At 40.3% G+C, this 16,345-nt stretch overlaps 1 protein-coding gene across 2 annotated transcripts in view; it reads left to right on the forward strand.

Moving 5' to 3' along the window:
• The window catches only part of trpm3 (transient receptor potential cation channel, subfamily M, member 3), a 158,880-nt gene that overhangs the window by 96,279 nt on the left and 46,256 nt on the right, over nucleotides 1-16,345 (forward strand). For both annotated transcript variants that reach the window (XM_061672208.1, XM_061672209.1), the window contains exons 9-10: nucleotides 11,347-11,419; nucleotides 15,753-15,853. In XM_061672208.1, coding sequence (XP_061528192.1) covers nucleotides 11,347-11,419; nucleotides 15,753-15,853 — 174 coding nt within the window. The remainder of the gene's footprint in view (nucleotides 1-11,346; nucleotides 11,420-15,752; nucleotides 15,854-16,345) is intronic.

A 16,345-nucleotide genomic window follows, 5' to 3' on the forward strand; every position in this document is an offset into this window, starting at 1 on the left:
ACACCAACATAATAGAATACTTTTAGGATGAATTAGAGTGCCGAGTGGGAGCCAGGCCTTTTTGTCCAACATCAATGTGACCTCACAAATGAAGAGTTAAAGCTGTAAAACTTGGACAGATGTCATATTAAACCCTATTAATTACGAAGGGGCTGTCACTTCAGATCATATTTGAGTCAAGGCAGAGGAGTGAATACCTTTGGCAAAAAAACAACAACTCAGTTATCAAGTTACATACTGTTTTACAATTGATTGTTTTATATTTATATCCTATAAGTGGTGTATTCATTTCCAAATAACACAAAATATTGTTGGTGTGTGATTCTGATAATATATTCAATCACACATTCCTTTCCCTGATTTGGCTTGTATAAAAAGTCAGACTTGTCTCAGTGGACATGCTGCAATCATTCTTGCCCATGCAGAGAGTCTCAAAAATCCTAAATGGATTACAGTTGTCTGAGAGCCAGAGAGCAGTTGGCACTTTGCTGCGTGGTACTTCTCTGCCTTCTTAATTTAAGTGCTTGTGTCCAAGTGGACCTGGCATACACACAGCACACAAAACGTGGAAAATTCTCACAAGACGTGTAAACCACAAGTACAGTGGATTCAAAAGTCGTTTCAAACCATTTTCTGCCAGTAATGTGACCTATAACCTAACCTGCACAACTAAATTAATTTTTTTAAATGTTTTGGATAGAGAAAGTCAAAATAAACAATTGACATAATGTGGGTGAACAAGTCTGCACACCCTCTTATAACTGGGATGTGGCTGTGTTCAGAACCATTCACATTCATCCATCCATCCATTTTCCATATCGCTTATCCTCGCGAGGGTGCTGGAGTCGATCCCAGCTGACTATTGGCGAGAGGCGCGGTACACCCTGAACTGGTCGCCAACCAATTGCAAGGTAAATATAAACAAACAACCAGTCACACTCACATTCACCCCTACGGAAAATTTTAAAACAATGACCTCAGAACTGTGAGGCGCATGTACTAGCCAGTCGTCTACCGTGCCTTGATTTTTACATTTTATTCCTAATTTATTTGTATTTATTTAAGTGATGCTATTTTATGTATTGATATGTTTTAATGTAATGTATTCAGTAACTGTTTGTTTGCAATCGCAGCATTCATATTCAAACTCATGTTAAATGAAATAAAGTTAAGCTGTTCTAATAGGCTTTTCCCAACATTCTTATTTTTGCTTTCGAGCAGAAGCCTGAGGTTTTTCCATTATAGCCACATTTACAAGAGGCCTGATTCTGATCTCAAGATATCTGATTTCATGTTTTTCTTTCTATTTACACAGCCGAGCTAATATCTGAATTCTGCCACTTGAGAACAAAAAAAATCTGAACTGTGTACTTGAACCATATCATGTGAATCCAGCATGATAACAAATCGACCAAATTGAGAATAGTAGAACGTGGATAAAATCATCAAACCTGCGTGAAATGACAGCTCATGGTCACAAAAGTTGCGTTAAAAGCACTTTCAAGTGGCGCCGTCATTTTTCTGTCCTTATGTGTTGTGAATGTGTGTGTGTGTGTGTGTGTGTGTGTGTGTGTGTGCGTGCGTGTTGAAGAGAAGTTGGGAGCCGTGTAAAATGTTTGCTGTTTGCTTTTTTCCAACATGTTAATACAGTATATCCAGATAGAGAGTTTGCGCTTTGTGTATTGCTCCAGTGTTTTTTTGTTGTAACACACAAGGCTGTTTATGTTCCAGATTGACTGAAATCTGAAAAACAAACTGGCATTGGTTTATTGCACTGTAATAGTACTTTTTATGACAAGAGTAACAGTAATATGGGTTAGTGATTTACTATAGCATCAAAATCTTGGTGTCCACGAAGACTTCAGGTCTTTTGGTTTTAATGTTGAGCTTTAACTTGTGGCACTTAAAAATGAGCAAATTGTTATTTCGTAGGCCAACCGCACGACGAATGATGCAGCCGAAACTGATTGAACTGGAGCTGAGTGTGTGAGGTTTGGCAATGAGTTTTCATAAGTGTCCAACTGTCAGCCAGTGGTTTTGCTGCGATTCAAAATTTGAATCGCCTGTGAACACAGACGTAACAGCCAATCAGAAATTATCAAATGTGCATGAGCTTTCACAAAAAACGTTTTAAGCATAAGCAAAAGCCACCGCCACAGCGCCACTAAGCCGTACCTATACAGCAAATACAGCATATAAATATTGTTTTATAACAATAGTGAACAAAATATATAATTTCATATTTACCTCTGGATAGACAGCAAAGCGTGGGGAGTCAGTGTCCAGTTAGTGATCGAACTTTGCCAACACCCTCCTGAAATATGTGTTGTGCTTCTACTCGCACTGCGGAACGATCATTGACTCCGTGGATGACGCTTTGATGTAAACTGAAAACTGAAAATTGGTTGTCTCCTCCACGACGTAAGACCGCCTCTATATTCTCTATCATTCAATCAGAAATGTAATAGCATTTGTGACTAAAGTGGTTAAATAAGTACGGAAATAAATGTATTTTCGTCAAAAAATACTATTGACAGTATTTGTTACTTATTGAATTGTAGCGTCTCTTTAATTAAGACAATTAACAGTTAATGTCGGCGTAATCACGTCAAAACAGCTGTTCACATAGCTCTGGACACTAGATATGCCAGTGCGGTATAGTGGCCCGGCTAAGTGACGTGCCTACCTGGCCACCATATTGGCAGGGGCAACATTTCCATACAAGGCAATTCATGGACATTGAAATTAGGTCATAACTTGCTTATTTCTAAACCGATTTTCATGAGGGTTACTGTTTTGTTAACTCCAAAGTGTATGCTTTCAATACACAACATTTGAATAATGACAATCAAAAAATGATTAAATGATTACAATAAATGTGCAGCAAATTGGCCAACAGAGCAATTCATCTTTCAAATGACAATGTGACATCCCACTTTCTGATTTTTTTTTTTTTCTTTTCTGAACAGAAAATGTTTCCTAGGATCAGTTTGTCGTGCCAAAATCAACCAATGAATTAGAAACAGACAACAGAAAAAACGCCTGAATCAGAATATCCCTGTTATTATGGAAGAAGGCTCTTCTTCAATAAGGAGCTGCAGTTAAAAATAATGAGCAATAAACTTTTATCATGTTTATTTAGTGTTTTATTTCTTTATAATATGTTTTCACTTATTTCTATATTGCAGTAGATTTATTTTTAACCACACGCTGATTAAAAAAGGGAAGTATAACATAATTTGAGGTCTGATTACATTTCCCTTCATTTCAATGGGAAACACCTCGGTTTAAGAACGTTTCGGGTTACAAACGGGGTCAAGGAACATATTAAGTTCGTAACCCGAGGTTCCACTGTACTGTATTTGGGGCCTCAAATCCAGATACCAGGTAGCAGTTTTCATCGCTACATGTCAGATGTGCAGTCAATCGCTTATCGTCCATCCAACAATCCATTTTTTGTAGCGCTTGTCCTCTTTAGGGTTACGGATGAGCTGGAGCCTATTACACTTCAGCTTCATAGTCTAATCCCCTCTAATGAAATATGTCAACTATGTTAAGAATGAGCTGAACATACATTGTGTGGGGGGGTATACTATGGTTAGATGGTATATGCAAAAAGTGGTGCTATTTGGTTTATGTGGCCATTAAACAAACACACACTTTTTTTCCTGTAGAGCTTAAGTCTTATTGCTTATGCATCTCTTCAAATCTGATGTTCTGCAAGTGGGGATGCTCAATGAACACCCTGATATTTCCTGTCTTGGCATGAATAATTGAGTGAAGAATAGTCCTTATATGTTTCATTCAAATTAAATATTCACGAGGAACAACCATGTTCCTTCAACTACTTGACAAGAAAAACTAAGAATGAGTATGAGAGCAAAGTGGTCACTTAGGAGAAGAGGGTTTGAAGGAACTAGTGGGATTTAAAAAAATGAAGAGAGCGAGAACTGTGAGCTTTTGGGAGAAAGTTGGGGGACAGATAAAGTAACCGGAGAGACACTTTATTATCAGATGGGTAGTTTATCTGTTTAAATATGTATGAGAAACTTAGTTCCCATTATCCTCTGTTTTGGCTGTCAAACTGTAAATTGCTATGTTCGGTTTTCTGCTCATAAAACATATTCAGACATTTCACATTTGAATTTACACAATGAAGGCTTGTGCTGAGTCCTACTATATTGTGGCCTGCAAAAGAGGCTTTTGGAACCATAATGTGGACTGCTACATATGTATAGTATGTGCGTATGGCACATTCAGCACTGTATAGCACCATTTAAGTGAAATCATGCATGTTTTCTAATCAGCTTTGCTCACTGCAGTGTGAACAGCAGCTTTTTTCTCTAATTCCAAAAGCATGTAGCTTAGCATCTATGAAGATGAGGGAATCCTCCACTCAGAGGAAGAATGCGTTGCCTTTACACTTCTCACATCCGTCTTTGCTTCCTTCCCTCCACGCAGGCTTCCTAGTTTCTGCCCTGTCATCTTCGGCTCCCCAATCCCTGCCACCTCTGAACGCTGCCTCATAATCGTTGCGTTTCACCTCTTATCCTTTGTTGTTGTCTGCTTAAAGCTGAAGACTGAGAGAAACAAGTCAGTATTGTTATTATTATTATGATTACTAATCATCATAAAACAATTAAACTGAAAGCTGTCAATTTGAACACAAGTTCATGATGTTCGTTGGTCCGAAATTCCGTTAATATTTCTGTTCATTATTATTTTCAATTGTAATTGTCAATGACCTGAATAGTGGTCAGGATGTTCATCTAGTGGTTAGGATGTCTGCCTCACAGTTCTGAGGTTCTCATTCTGGGTTTGAATCCCGACTCCAGCCTTCCCGTGTGGAGTTTGCGTGTTGCGGTTTCCTCCCATGTTTCAAAAACATGCATGTTAGGTTAATTGAAACCTCTAAATTGTCCATAGGTTTTGAATGCGAGTGTGAATGGTTGTTTGTCTGTATGTGCCCTGCGATTAGCTGGCGACCAGTCCAGGCTGTACACCACCTCTCGTCCAAAGTCAGCTGGGACAAGCTCCTGCTCACCTCTGACCCTAATGAGGACAAGTGATATAGAAAATGGCAAAATGACAACAATTTAGTGTTATAAAAAAAATGAAAATGTTACAGGGTCAAGCAATAGCCATTATAAAACCAAACTGTATGGGCCATTTTTTTTAAAGTAACAGACTTACCACTGTACAAGTGTGAAAATAAGTAACTACTAATAACTCCCTATATTGGCAACCGTTTTAGAGCATTTTGACTGATTCTTCACAACCCACAGAATATAGCGGTTTGTGACAATAGAAGCACCCACTCCTTTCTTTCACCAGAAAACAAGTTTCTTTCTATCTTTTTCCATTCTTTAGTATTCACAAGCAGAACATGGGTTGGTTTCACACAAAACACAGATTTTTGACCATAAAGCAGAGAAAACAAGCTTTTTTTACTCCCTACTGTGAAAGATACTCTGTGGATACCATGCATGTACATACTGTATGTACTTATACATATATTTATCTTCTATTCAAAAGCTTTGCTCAGCTCAAATCCAAAGCAATACAATACCACCATAGTTATAGTTAGATTTGTTGGGCACAAAGATGTTGAAGAAGAGATGTTGGGAGAAGAAGAGGTCAAGGTGGACACGCTTGTGGGGGGCTGGAACAAGGATGAAGATCATGTTTTTTTTTTTTTAATAACCTGTCCTGTTCGGCTGCATGGCCTTACAGAATGGTGGATCTGTATGCCTTTGTGCTGGAACAATTTTGCTCTGCAACAGGGGAGTTTGAAATATTCCCTCTGTTTATTTTTAATAATTATTCACAGAGTGGACAGGGCGACTAGGGGTGAAAACCACAGCAGAGCAGTAGTGAGACAGTTTTGATATTTGAACATAAGTAACATTAGAACAATTATTTGTAGATTGGGTGGGGGGACACCCGGTGAAGACATGCAATTACTAACCAAGAGAAACCGATAAGAGAGGACAGACAAGGACAGGACAGAATGTGGGAAAATGAGCAAGGCAGTGTTACTAGCGAGTGATTCTTTTTTAATGTCTAAACACCTGTAAGAACCAGTGAGTTGATATGTTAGTATAACCTGTGTTGTTATTAGTGATCACAAGGGGGGGGGGGGCCGAGTCAGCGAGCCCACCCACCAGGAGACCCAACTGAGGGGACGCCACCGACCACCCAGGAGCCTGGGAGGTCCCAAGCCCAATTGAAGCGCCCTGACCAGTCCCAACGGGGAGGGGCAAGGGCACCGCACCAAAGCAAGCCCAACGCCCCCATCCTCCCGGACAGCCTGGCAATTCCAGACACCAACAGGGCCCAGCGCAGGAGCCAGCCACCACCCAAAAAAAACGGTCATAGCTAAGTGCCTGTCATGAGTAGGGCTGGGCATCGAGAATCGACCGCAACCGGGACAGACGCCCCGGCCACCCCAGCTCAATGTCAAATTGCCCCCCTGCCATCGACGCCCACACCAGACCAAAGACCAAAACAAATGCCATAAAATATATACATATAAAAAATAAACCGCTGTCTGCTGTTATAGCTAGCTGAAAAGCACGGACAAAAATTTCAATTGGATAGGTAATTTTCTTCAGATTTTGACAAATGGGTTTCTTGTATGAAGAAGATATCCGTTTTTAATTTTGTGATATAATCCATAATCTTAACTTTCTTTGCCTGTGAACGAATGCCATTTACATTCCATGAGACAAAAGTTATATATGTTAATAATAAGTGTACAATTGTTAAAAGTGAATATGGGACAATCTGTGTGAGTGTATCATCTATAAATGTGTGGGAAAGGTGGCCAATTCTCAGAAATATTATATGTCTAATGGAAACTTTCTTACTGTGTGACTGGTAATATGAAGTTGTTAGGAAGTATTATGTATTGAGGTGTTGAACGTGTTGTATATGAGTGCAGCATAGAAAAAACATGGAAACGGAAGACAAGGGAATATGTCACGAGTTAAACATATAAGCACAGGTAACATACGAATACATGTGTACGGTGGGGGCAGGGAGGGGAAGTGAGCATTCGTTAAGTGGCGTAGCGGGGGGGTCATGGTCTTTCTTAAATGACACCTTCATCCATCTCTTGTCCTGAAGGCAGCAGGAAGCATACAGTATACAGTGGCTGAAGTATTTAACACGTCACCATATATATTTCCAAAGGTGCTATTGACATGAGAATTTCACCAGATGTTGGGAACCATAATCCATACATACAAAGAAAGTAGAACAAATAAGATCAGAAATTAAGTTGTGTGTAATAATGTGAAATGACACAGGGAAAAGGTATTGAACACGCCAACTTGTATTTATTTAATACTTTGTACGAAAGCCTTTGTTTGCAATGACAGCTTCTAGATGTCTCCTGTCTGGAGAAACTAGTCACAATACATTGCTCTGGTGTGATTTTGGCCCATTCCTCTACACAAGCAGTCTTCAAGTCTTGAAGGTTCCATGGGCTTCTTTTATGGACCTCAAGTTTCAGTTCTTTCCATACATTTTCGATTGGATTCAAGTCAGGTGATTGGCTGGGCCATTCTAGCAGCTTTATTTTTTTTTTCTTTGAAACTAATTGAGAGTTTCCTTGGCAGTATGTTTTGAATCATTATCATGCTGAAATGTCCACACTCATTTCATTTTCATTTCATTTTCATCTCGAAGAATGTCTTGGTACATTTGCCCATTGATCCTTGCTTCAATAATGTGAAGTTTACCAGTACCATTTGCTGAAAAGCAGCCCCGCACCATCATGTTCCCACCTCCGAACTTCACTGTTGGTATGGTGTTTTAGGGTGATGTGCAGTGCCATTTCTCCTACAAACGTGGTGTGCATTATGGCATCCAAAGAGTTCAATTTTGCTCTCATCAGACCAGACTATATTCTCCCAATATTTAACTGGCTTGTCCAAATATTGTTAAGCAAACTTTAAATGAGCTTTGCCATGCTTTTTTTCCAGCAATGGGATCTTGCCTGGTGAGCGTGCAGACAGGCCATGGTGGCAGAGTGCATTACTCACTGTTTTCCTTGTGACAACAGTACCTCCTAATTCCATGTCTTTTTGAAGCTCCCCACATGTGGTCCTTGGCTCTTGGACAACTCTTCTGATTATTCTTTGCACTCCTCTGTCAGAAATCTTGCAAGGACCACCTGATCGAGGCACATTTATGGTGGTATGAATGGCTTTCCACTTACGTATTATGGCCTCGACCGTGCTCAAGTTGAGATATGCGCCTGTAAGCAATGCCATCGTTATGTTTTGCAACAATTAGTTTGCGATGGTCTTGAGACAGCTATTTGCTCTTACCCATCATGAGATCTGTCTTAACTCACATCTTGGCAATGAGACCTTTTTGTAGGCCATCAATTAGGACTGAACCAGCTGATATTCATTTGCACTGGCAAGGGGCAGGATTGCTGTTTGATTATTGATAGATTGTAGGTGTTGTCTTGGCTTTCCATGCATTTTTGCCCCACCCTTTCTTCATGTGGTCAATACTTTTTCCCTTTATAATTTCACATTTTTACACAAAACTAATTTCTGATGTTATTTGTTCTACTTTCTTTGTATGTATGGATTAATTCGGTTGTTCCCAACATCTGGTGAAAATTTCAGGTCAATAGCACCTTTGGAAGTATATTTAGTGAGAAAAATAGTGATGTGTTAAATACTTATTTCAGCCGTTGTATGTGTGGGAATTCTTTATTGTGCTTTAATGAGCTGGTTTGGGATAAAATGGTACAAATTGGATACATTAAAGTGTGGTACTCACCTACTGATAATTGGACCATTTTTCCTTGTTCAAGGTCAGCAAAGGCCCGTGTCTCTGATCATTAACCTGATCAATTATCATGCGGTGTGGGGTCTGTTAGGAGTGATTTTTTTAGCTTCTATTTTTTCCTCCTTGATCTGTTCAGAAAACGGTAGTGTCCAAAAGCGTGAATGTTAAATGTCAATATTTACGATCGCAAATCCTCATCTGTGGTCAACGCTGAGCTCTGCTGAGCCGCAGAGTTTGTGATTGTGACTTGAAAATGAACGATATTTGTAAGAAAATAACTTCTATAATAGGCCACATCTAAAATATTCAAACAAAAGAGTAAGTACTGCTGTAAGTGAGCGTGCCTCCTTGTGCCGCGTGACGATATATTCCTACGCTGTTGTGTAAACTAGTTCACTGCATGCCGTTCGTATCCTCGAAACGTCTTATCTCAGGACCTTGCAACACTCTTCCTTTTCACATTCTTAAGTGTTACGCAAGTCTAAAAAGAAGTGAGCGTCTTATGTTAGTATCATTCAAAACCAACAAGTGGACAAAGGTATTAGGATACCAATTAATTAATTTATTTATTTTTTAAATTTTTGTCACCTTAAGTCATGTAAGCTCTGGTGGTGTACTGTATTCTTGTCTGCTCAAATTCTCTTTGAACCCTCTTGTTGTCTTGCCCCCCCCCCCAACAACAACAAAAAACAGAACTTGCCCGCGGCTACTCCTGTGGTCCTTGGGGGCTACCTGGTGTCCGCAGGCACCATGTTAGTGACCCCTAAACTATACTGAACAAACTGCATGTTGTCCTTTGATTGAGTTTGAATCCACCGAGGCATGGCGCTGCAATCGAGTGCTATAAAAATGAGAGCGATAACACTGAGGAGAAAAATACAGTAAATATTTTGGACACACAGTAGTCTATGTCTGCATTCACCCAATTACACACAAATAATCTGTCGCCCCTCATGAAGACCTCTAATCAATACCTTCACATCCCATTGCACTCTCATTCCACCTGGAGAAAGACCTTTTGATTACACAGCCGTGTGTGTGTTCGACACACACGCAAACACATTGAACTGCTTCCCTTATTAGTGATTGTGTGACACAGGTATAAGGTATTATGCTGGGCCTCGCTTTTCATTTCTCACAGGGATGAGTCCACATGTCATCAGCATATGGCACACGAATGATTGATGGGCCAAGATAATGGCTACCATAAATCATCATTGAGGATGGGATTACTTTTTTAAAGTCATGTTTGTATGAAAACACGCATCATTGGAGAAGGCGGGTGAAAAAAAATGGTTAGTCTGCATTATTGCCACATTGGTCAAGAGAACACAGAATCGGCAGCAGCGGAAGCTCACTGATTCCCAGCGCTCGATGAAATGAAGCCATTTAGAGGAGGGAGATGGGCGGTGGGGAAAGAGAGGAGCTGGATGGTTGGATTAGAGGAGTAACTCATCAGGCATTCAGAACACACTTTCACGCGTTCTTGGCTTCTTCAAGGTGCCCTCCATGCATGAACACAAACGCGTACTGTACGTGTACCTATGCCCACATTAACACCAAGGCATGCCGACACATCTTTGTCGAATACAATGCTGCCTTGAGATACAAGTTTAATTTGTTCTGTGACCACCGTCATAACACAAAACACTCGTATCTCTAATCATCTTTTCCTATTGAAATAAATGGAAATGCCATTAATTATTTCCAACGATCCCCCAAAATTGTTTAAATGTGTTTTTTAATGAGAAAAAATAGCGCTCAATAATATTGTACTCAATAAAATACACAATAACAACACAATTTAATAGGATTAAATTAGAGAAGAATTAAACCGTTTTTGTCACACTGCATCATTTGAATGGCTGGTGTGCTGTTCTTTCTCGTGTGCCTGTCTTGGCCATCATCATCAGTACGGCACTGATATCAGTTGTTCTTCGCAAATTACATTGCCTCTCTACATGTGTTGCTGCACCATTTGTCTTAGTCCATTAGTCCATTTCTTAAAGGTTATAGCACTGCAACACAGACAGTAATTAGCTTTAGCGTGAAGTTTGTTCTCAAGTCTGCGCTCGCAAGTCAAACCGAAAAATCAGCTCAACGGGGGCTCGTATCTCAAGGCACCATTGTATTACCTTGAAGGCATATACTGTAAACATGCCTCAAGAATTGTGAACAAACAAAATTCTCGTTCACTGTGGTGTAAAAAAATGAATTAAAAATGTATATGGCGGCATCCTGTGGCTGGGATCTGCTGCCTGCTCTTGGTGCAGACGGCTCCCTGAGATGGCGTTTCTATGTGCCCAGCTATAGGTCATTATATTATTATTTTATTATTTTTGAACTGTGTGTGTGTGCGTGTGGATCTGTGTGGATGAGTGGTGGGAGGGGATTGATTTTAAGTGTGTGAAGCATTTTGAGATGTGTATCATTGTATGAAAAGTGCGCTATAAATAATATTTGATTTGATAAAGGGGCAAAAAAAATTCAAACGGTTTCATTTTTACCAACTTTCTGTCACTCTGTCTCTCCCAGATAACAGTCTTTCGAATGGGGTCCGAGGGTCATCAAGACATTGACCTTGCCATCCTCACTGCACTACTAAAAGGTAGGCTTGTTGGTGTGTGTCTATATGTGTGTATATGCTGAAGCATGAATTTAGAGTAAGTGGCTTCTTGTTGGCCTCCAGGGAAGTTGTTATTCGTCATGTAGCTTCTGTGTGTAAAAAGGGAGGTTGATATCATTGTAAAAAGTGTTTTCACCAGGTACACGTTCAAGGAACACAAACACATTTTCATTTGTATGCATGTTGCTGTACTTGTTTTGTCTGGAGGCTCCCTTTGTGTGCATCCTAGCGGGATGGCCTAATACTATGATATATTCAAAGCCAGTTACCGGTAAGTAAATCCTCAATATTGGCCCCTCAGGTTCATCCATCCTCAGAGAAATCGATCCATCGATCTGATTGGCGAGATGTTTAACTTTATTCATCAGCCACTTATTGATTTGATGTCTGCTTAGCAAATAAACGTCACCCTAGACTGGTTAACATACATGGGAGTTTGGTGAGGGCCGATGGGATTCGACCACACGCACACACACACACAGACACACACTACTGAACCATAACCTGGAGCTGTAATATACAGCAATCCCCTTTTGGTCCTCTCAAACACACTTTTCCATCAGCCCACTCTTAAGTCCTATCATACGTTGTTCATGTTCATGCAGCTCACTTTAAATAAATAACCAGCTAGCATTTCAACAACTGCATGAAAATCAACGAGTAAGAGGGAAACTCAGGGTCTACCCCCAAAGGTTTTTATCAATGTAATCTTTCATGTCTATTGTTGTGCCTTACTCCTTGATTCATTTAACCTGCAATAAATATTGCATGTTGTAATGTAATGAAAAATTACTTCTGGGACGCTTGCTGCCCTCAGATTTATTTCCCCATAGGAAATACTAATGTTAACAGAATTCATCTGTTCCAGGGTGAAACTGTATCCATCATGTACCGGTATGTTTCAAGCAACATTTTAATATAATAATAAGTTGCCACTGGGCACGGTGGACGACTGGTTAGAGCGTCAGCCTCACAGTTCTGAGGACCCGGGTTCAATCCCTGGCCCCGCCTATGTGGAGTTTGCATGTTCTCCCCGTGCCTACGTGGGTTTTCTCCGGGCACTCCGGTTTCCTCGCACATCCCAAAAACATGCATGAATTGGAGACTCTAAATTGCCCGTAGGTGTGAATGTGAGTGCGAATGGTTGTTTATTTGTATGTGCCCTGCAATTGGCTGGCAACCAGTTCAGGGTGTACCCCGCCTCCTGCCCGATGATAGCTGGGATAGGCTCCAGCACGCCCGCAACCCTAGTGAGGAGAAGCGGCTCAGAAAATGGATGGATGGATGGATGAAGTTGCCACTGCTGTTCTGCAATAAGATTAAACCCAGCTGAACTGGCTTTGCGATTTACTTTCTGTTTAGGGCTGCAGCTTTCAAATACAGTATGTTTAGAATAGAGTATTATATCGATTATCCCATCAGTTAATTGACTAATCTAATTTTTTAAAAATAATAATAATAATTTTCTATTATTAAAGAACAATACCAAATGATGCATACCGGAAGTGGCAGGCCTGTTAAATACACCAAGCAGTTGACTTTTGTTCCTGGAAAAACAAACAGATAGGTATTCATCCATCCATGCATTTTCCGTACCGCTTGTCCTCACTAGGGTCGCGGGCGTGCTGGAGCCTATCCCAGCTAACTCTGTGCGAGAGGCGGCGTACACCCTGAACTGGTCACCAGCCAATCGCAGGGCACATATAAACAAACATGAGGCCTGGTAATAATGATTAATATGTTGGTATTGAGTGGTACAAGTTAATAAATTTGCCATATATCATGGTTTAAGCAAGGTAGGCCTACTTACACCACTAATCCATAGGATTGGAAGTTCTGCGCAGATTGCGCTTGCTGCTCAGAACTGACTCGAGGAGGTGGGAGAGATGAGGTAGATCAAAAAATGTTTGAGGCAAAGGCGATACTGTATTTTTGTTGTTAAAATATTACAGTTCAACCAAGTGCTGTTTGGTTTTAACACTTTTCTAGCTTGTTTAAAAAAAAAAGGGAGGCACAAAACAAAAATATTTCTCAACTTTTTGGGATGCTTGGATTCACTTTTGAGGTGCTTCAACACCCCCAAAATTGGACTAGACATGCCTATGCATGATGTTGTCCAGATTGTGGTCAGTTTCCAAATGGTACGACCTTGGTTAAAATTTTATGTTTGACTGTAATTTCAACCACTGTTGTTTCTTGATCTTCATCCTCTTTCTTCCTCGATTGTTTCCTGAGAACCAAATTTCCCATACCCCTCCCTTACATGGACGCACAAACAAGATCCATATTTTCGATTGGTGGCTCAAGATCCCGAATTGTTCATGGCTGTTCTGATGCTGCAATAGGATGCTCTGTTGAACTTTGCAGCATTCTCCCACACGCACTTCCACCCATGAAAGTGAAGAGTTTGGAGGATGTTGGAAGAGAAATGTTTTACATAATTTATGTGCAGCATTGTCGAGATGCACAATTTTTTTGACTCATGTATCGCTCGCTGATTTGTGCCTGTATTGCCTTGCCTGTGAACAAGCGTATTCTGTTATCGCCATCACTGTTTATTTGTTTTCCATTAGCTTTTGTTCCCCATGTATTTATGTGTTAGCATTTTGAACTAAATCAAAGAAAGTGGGAAGGGATTGTAATAAAAGCATGCAGAGGAAGAGCAAAGAGATATGTGCTAGTTAACCTGGCCAAAAGTCATTCTACATGCACATTTCTCTCTGCAGCACATTGAATAAAAGACATGTGGAGGCTTTTAGTGTAAAGTGAAATACTGCCACTGTCACGTCCTGCCCAGGAGCATTTGAAAACATCGGATTGGATCCCTCACTCACGCGACCAAGCTACTACCTGAAAGCGCAACAAACATTGAATACAGAGCGAGGTGGGAACAGAGCATACAAGAGGTTGTGAGATTGAGGGAAGCAGTGGAACAAAGCAGACTTCAGAATAATTGATGGTCTGCTGTCAAAGGGAGTCAATATGCTATAGATTCGGTCCATAAAGATCATTTGCTGCAATTTAGCCTCCCCCGGAAAAGCACTGTAAAGTCACGTGCTTTGAATAAAGCAAGACCAACTTGCATATTAATGCACACAAATCTCCAGTCAAGTGCTTATTAGCGGGCTCGTCCTCTTATTAGCAAGGGTCTGTCTGAAATCACAGCAGGAGGCTCCAGTAATGCGTGGAGAAGCCTTGAAATCAGAGCACTTTGTTCAGTCGTTATTCTGCTAGGCTCATTGAATATTCTTGTCTACACACCCAATGATTACTACAGTTTAATTCACGACAGGCTGATTTCTTAAATTAGGCAGTTCAAAATGCTCAAGTCATATACAGAGTAAAAATATTGTACTTTGTTATTGCCTTAAGTAGACTTATTATATATTTATATTTCGGGAAACTTTTACTTGTACTCCACTCCATTCCTCAAATAAAATGTATATTTTAACTTTGATGCATTTCTCGTTATTATTATTACACAATAAAGTTGGCGCCATAATGCCTGAAACGCAAAACCTGTACTAATGTGGTAGGGATACCTGTTGAGGGGAGGTCATGAGACGCAGGTAATGAGGAAGCCTCTCTCTCTCTCTCTCTCTCTCTCTCTCTCTCTCTCTCTCTCTCTCTCTCTCTCTCTCTCTCTCTCTCTCGCCCTCTCTCTCATTCTGTCTCTCTCTCTCTCTCTCTCTCTCTCTCTCTCTCTCGCTCGCTCTCATTCTCTGTGCAACAGGACAATTGTCACATTTTCTTGTGATGCATTTTGGATTGCTTTCATTTTTTTGCTGTTTGAAAAGATAGCAGATTGGGGGAAAGGGATCAAGCTTCCATCCACAGATTCATAGGGGTGATTGGCGATCAATGTAATCTGAATTTTTCGGCGTATTTCCAGTGTACAGATATAGCAGCCGTTGTTTTTAGACCGGGTCGAAATAATGAAAGAACCTTCGTCAGATTTTATCCTTGGGGTGAACCAGGTTTGAAATGTACTGACATGTTGTTTGGTGAAAATCCTTGTGAGTTTCTCAGAAAAATACTGCTTATTAGGGGACCACCATATTGTGCCATCTGTTTGTGTATCTTCAACCTCAGGTAAAATGTCTCTAAAACAAAATTCCAGTTGCCTCTATTCAGCCTTTGCGGATCAAATGCTGAAAAGTAACAAAGAAGTCATTGACATCAATACGGAACCCCTGCCTCTAAACCAAGAAAAAAAATACCATTATACAATTGGTTCTGTAAAGGACAGAGTATGGCAGTGTCATTGCTTTACCTCTGAAAGCCGAATATGCATCTGATTCATGTCTTCCCACAGGTGCCAACGCTTCAGCTCCTGACCAACTGAGTTTGGCTCTTGCGTGGAACAGAGTTGATATCGCCCGCAGTCAGATCTTCATCTATGGACAACAGTGGCCTGTAAGAAACTAAATATTTACAAGAAGGTTTGCCTTTGCTGCTCTCCCTCAAACTATAGCTAGTGTGAAAACGTTTAGTCATACTGAAACCTTTTAAATTAAATAAAGAAAGCCACATTGGCATAAACTTCCACGTAAAATTGATTTATTCCACAATTCCATTTGGAAAAGCATCTGAAAGAAACTGTTTAAAAAAGACGAAACAATTCATACAGTTTCGGTCTTACCCATTATCGACAAGTCAGCACAAAAACTGCAAAAGTAAATTGCATAGTATTGTTCTTTACTATTCTTTTAATGGGAAAAAAATGGATGGATAGATGTGTGGCATTGTAAACCTCTACAATCCAGCACCATATGTGTTCATAATCTTTGACGAGACCTGTCAATGATTACAGGAGTGGGTACCATATATGGCTAGACAATAAGTGCCCAGATTACTCAGTGTAATGTAAATCTTTACCAGAACAGGTTGCTACATTTGGCTTACAAA

Source organism: Phycodurus eques, chromosome 3, assembly GCF_024500275.1.
Source record: "Phycodurus eques isolate BA_2022a chromosome 3, UOR_Pequ_1.1, whole genome shotgun sequence".
Taxonomy (NCBI): Eukaryota; Metazoa; Chordata; class Actinopteri; order Syngnathiformes; family Syngnathidae; genus Phycodurus; species Phycodurus eques.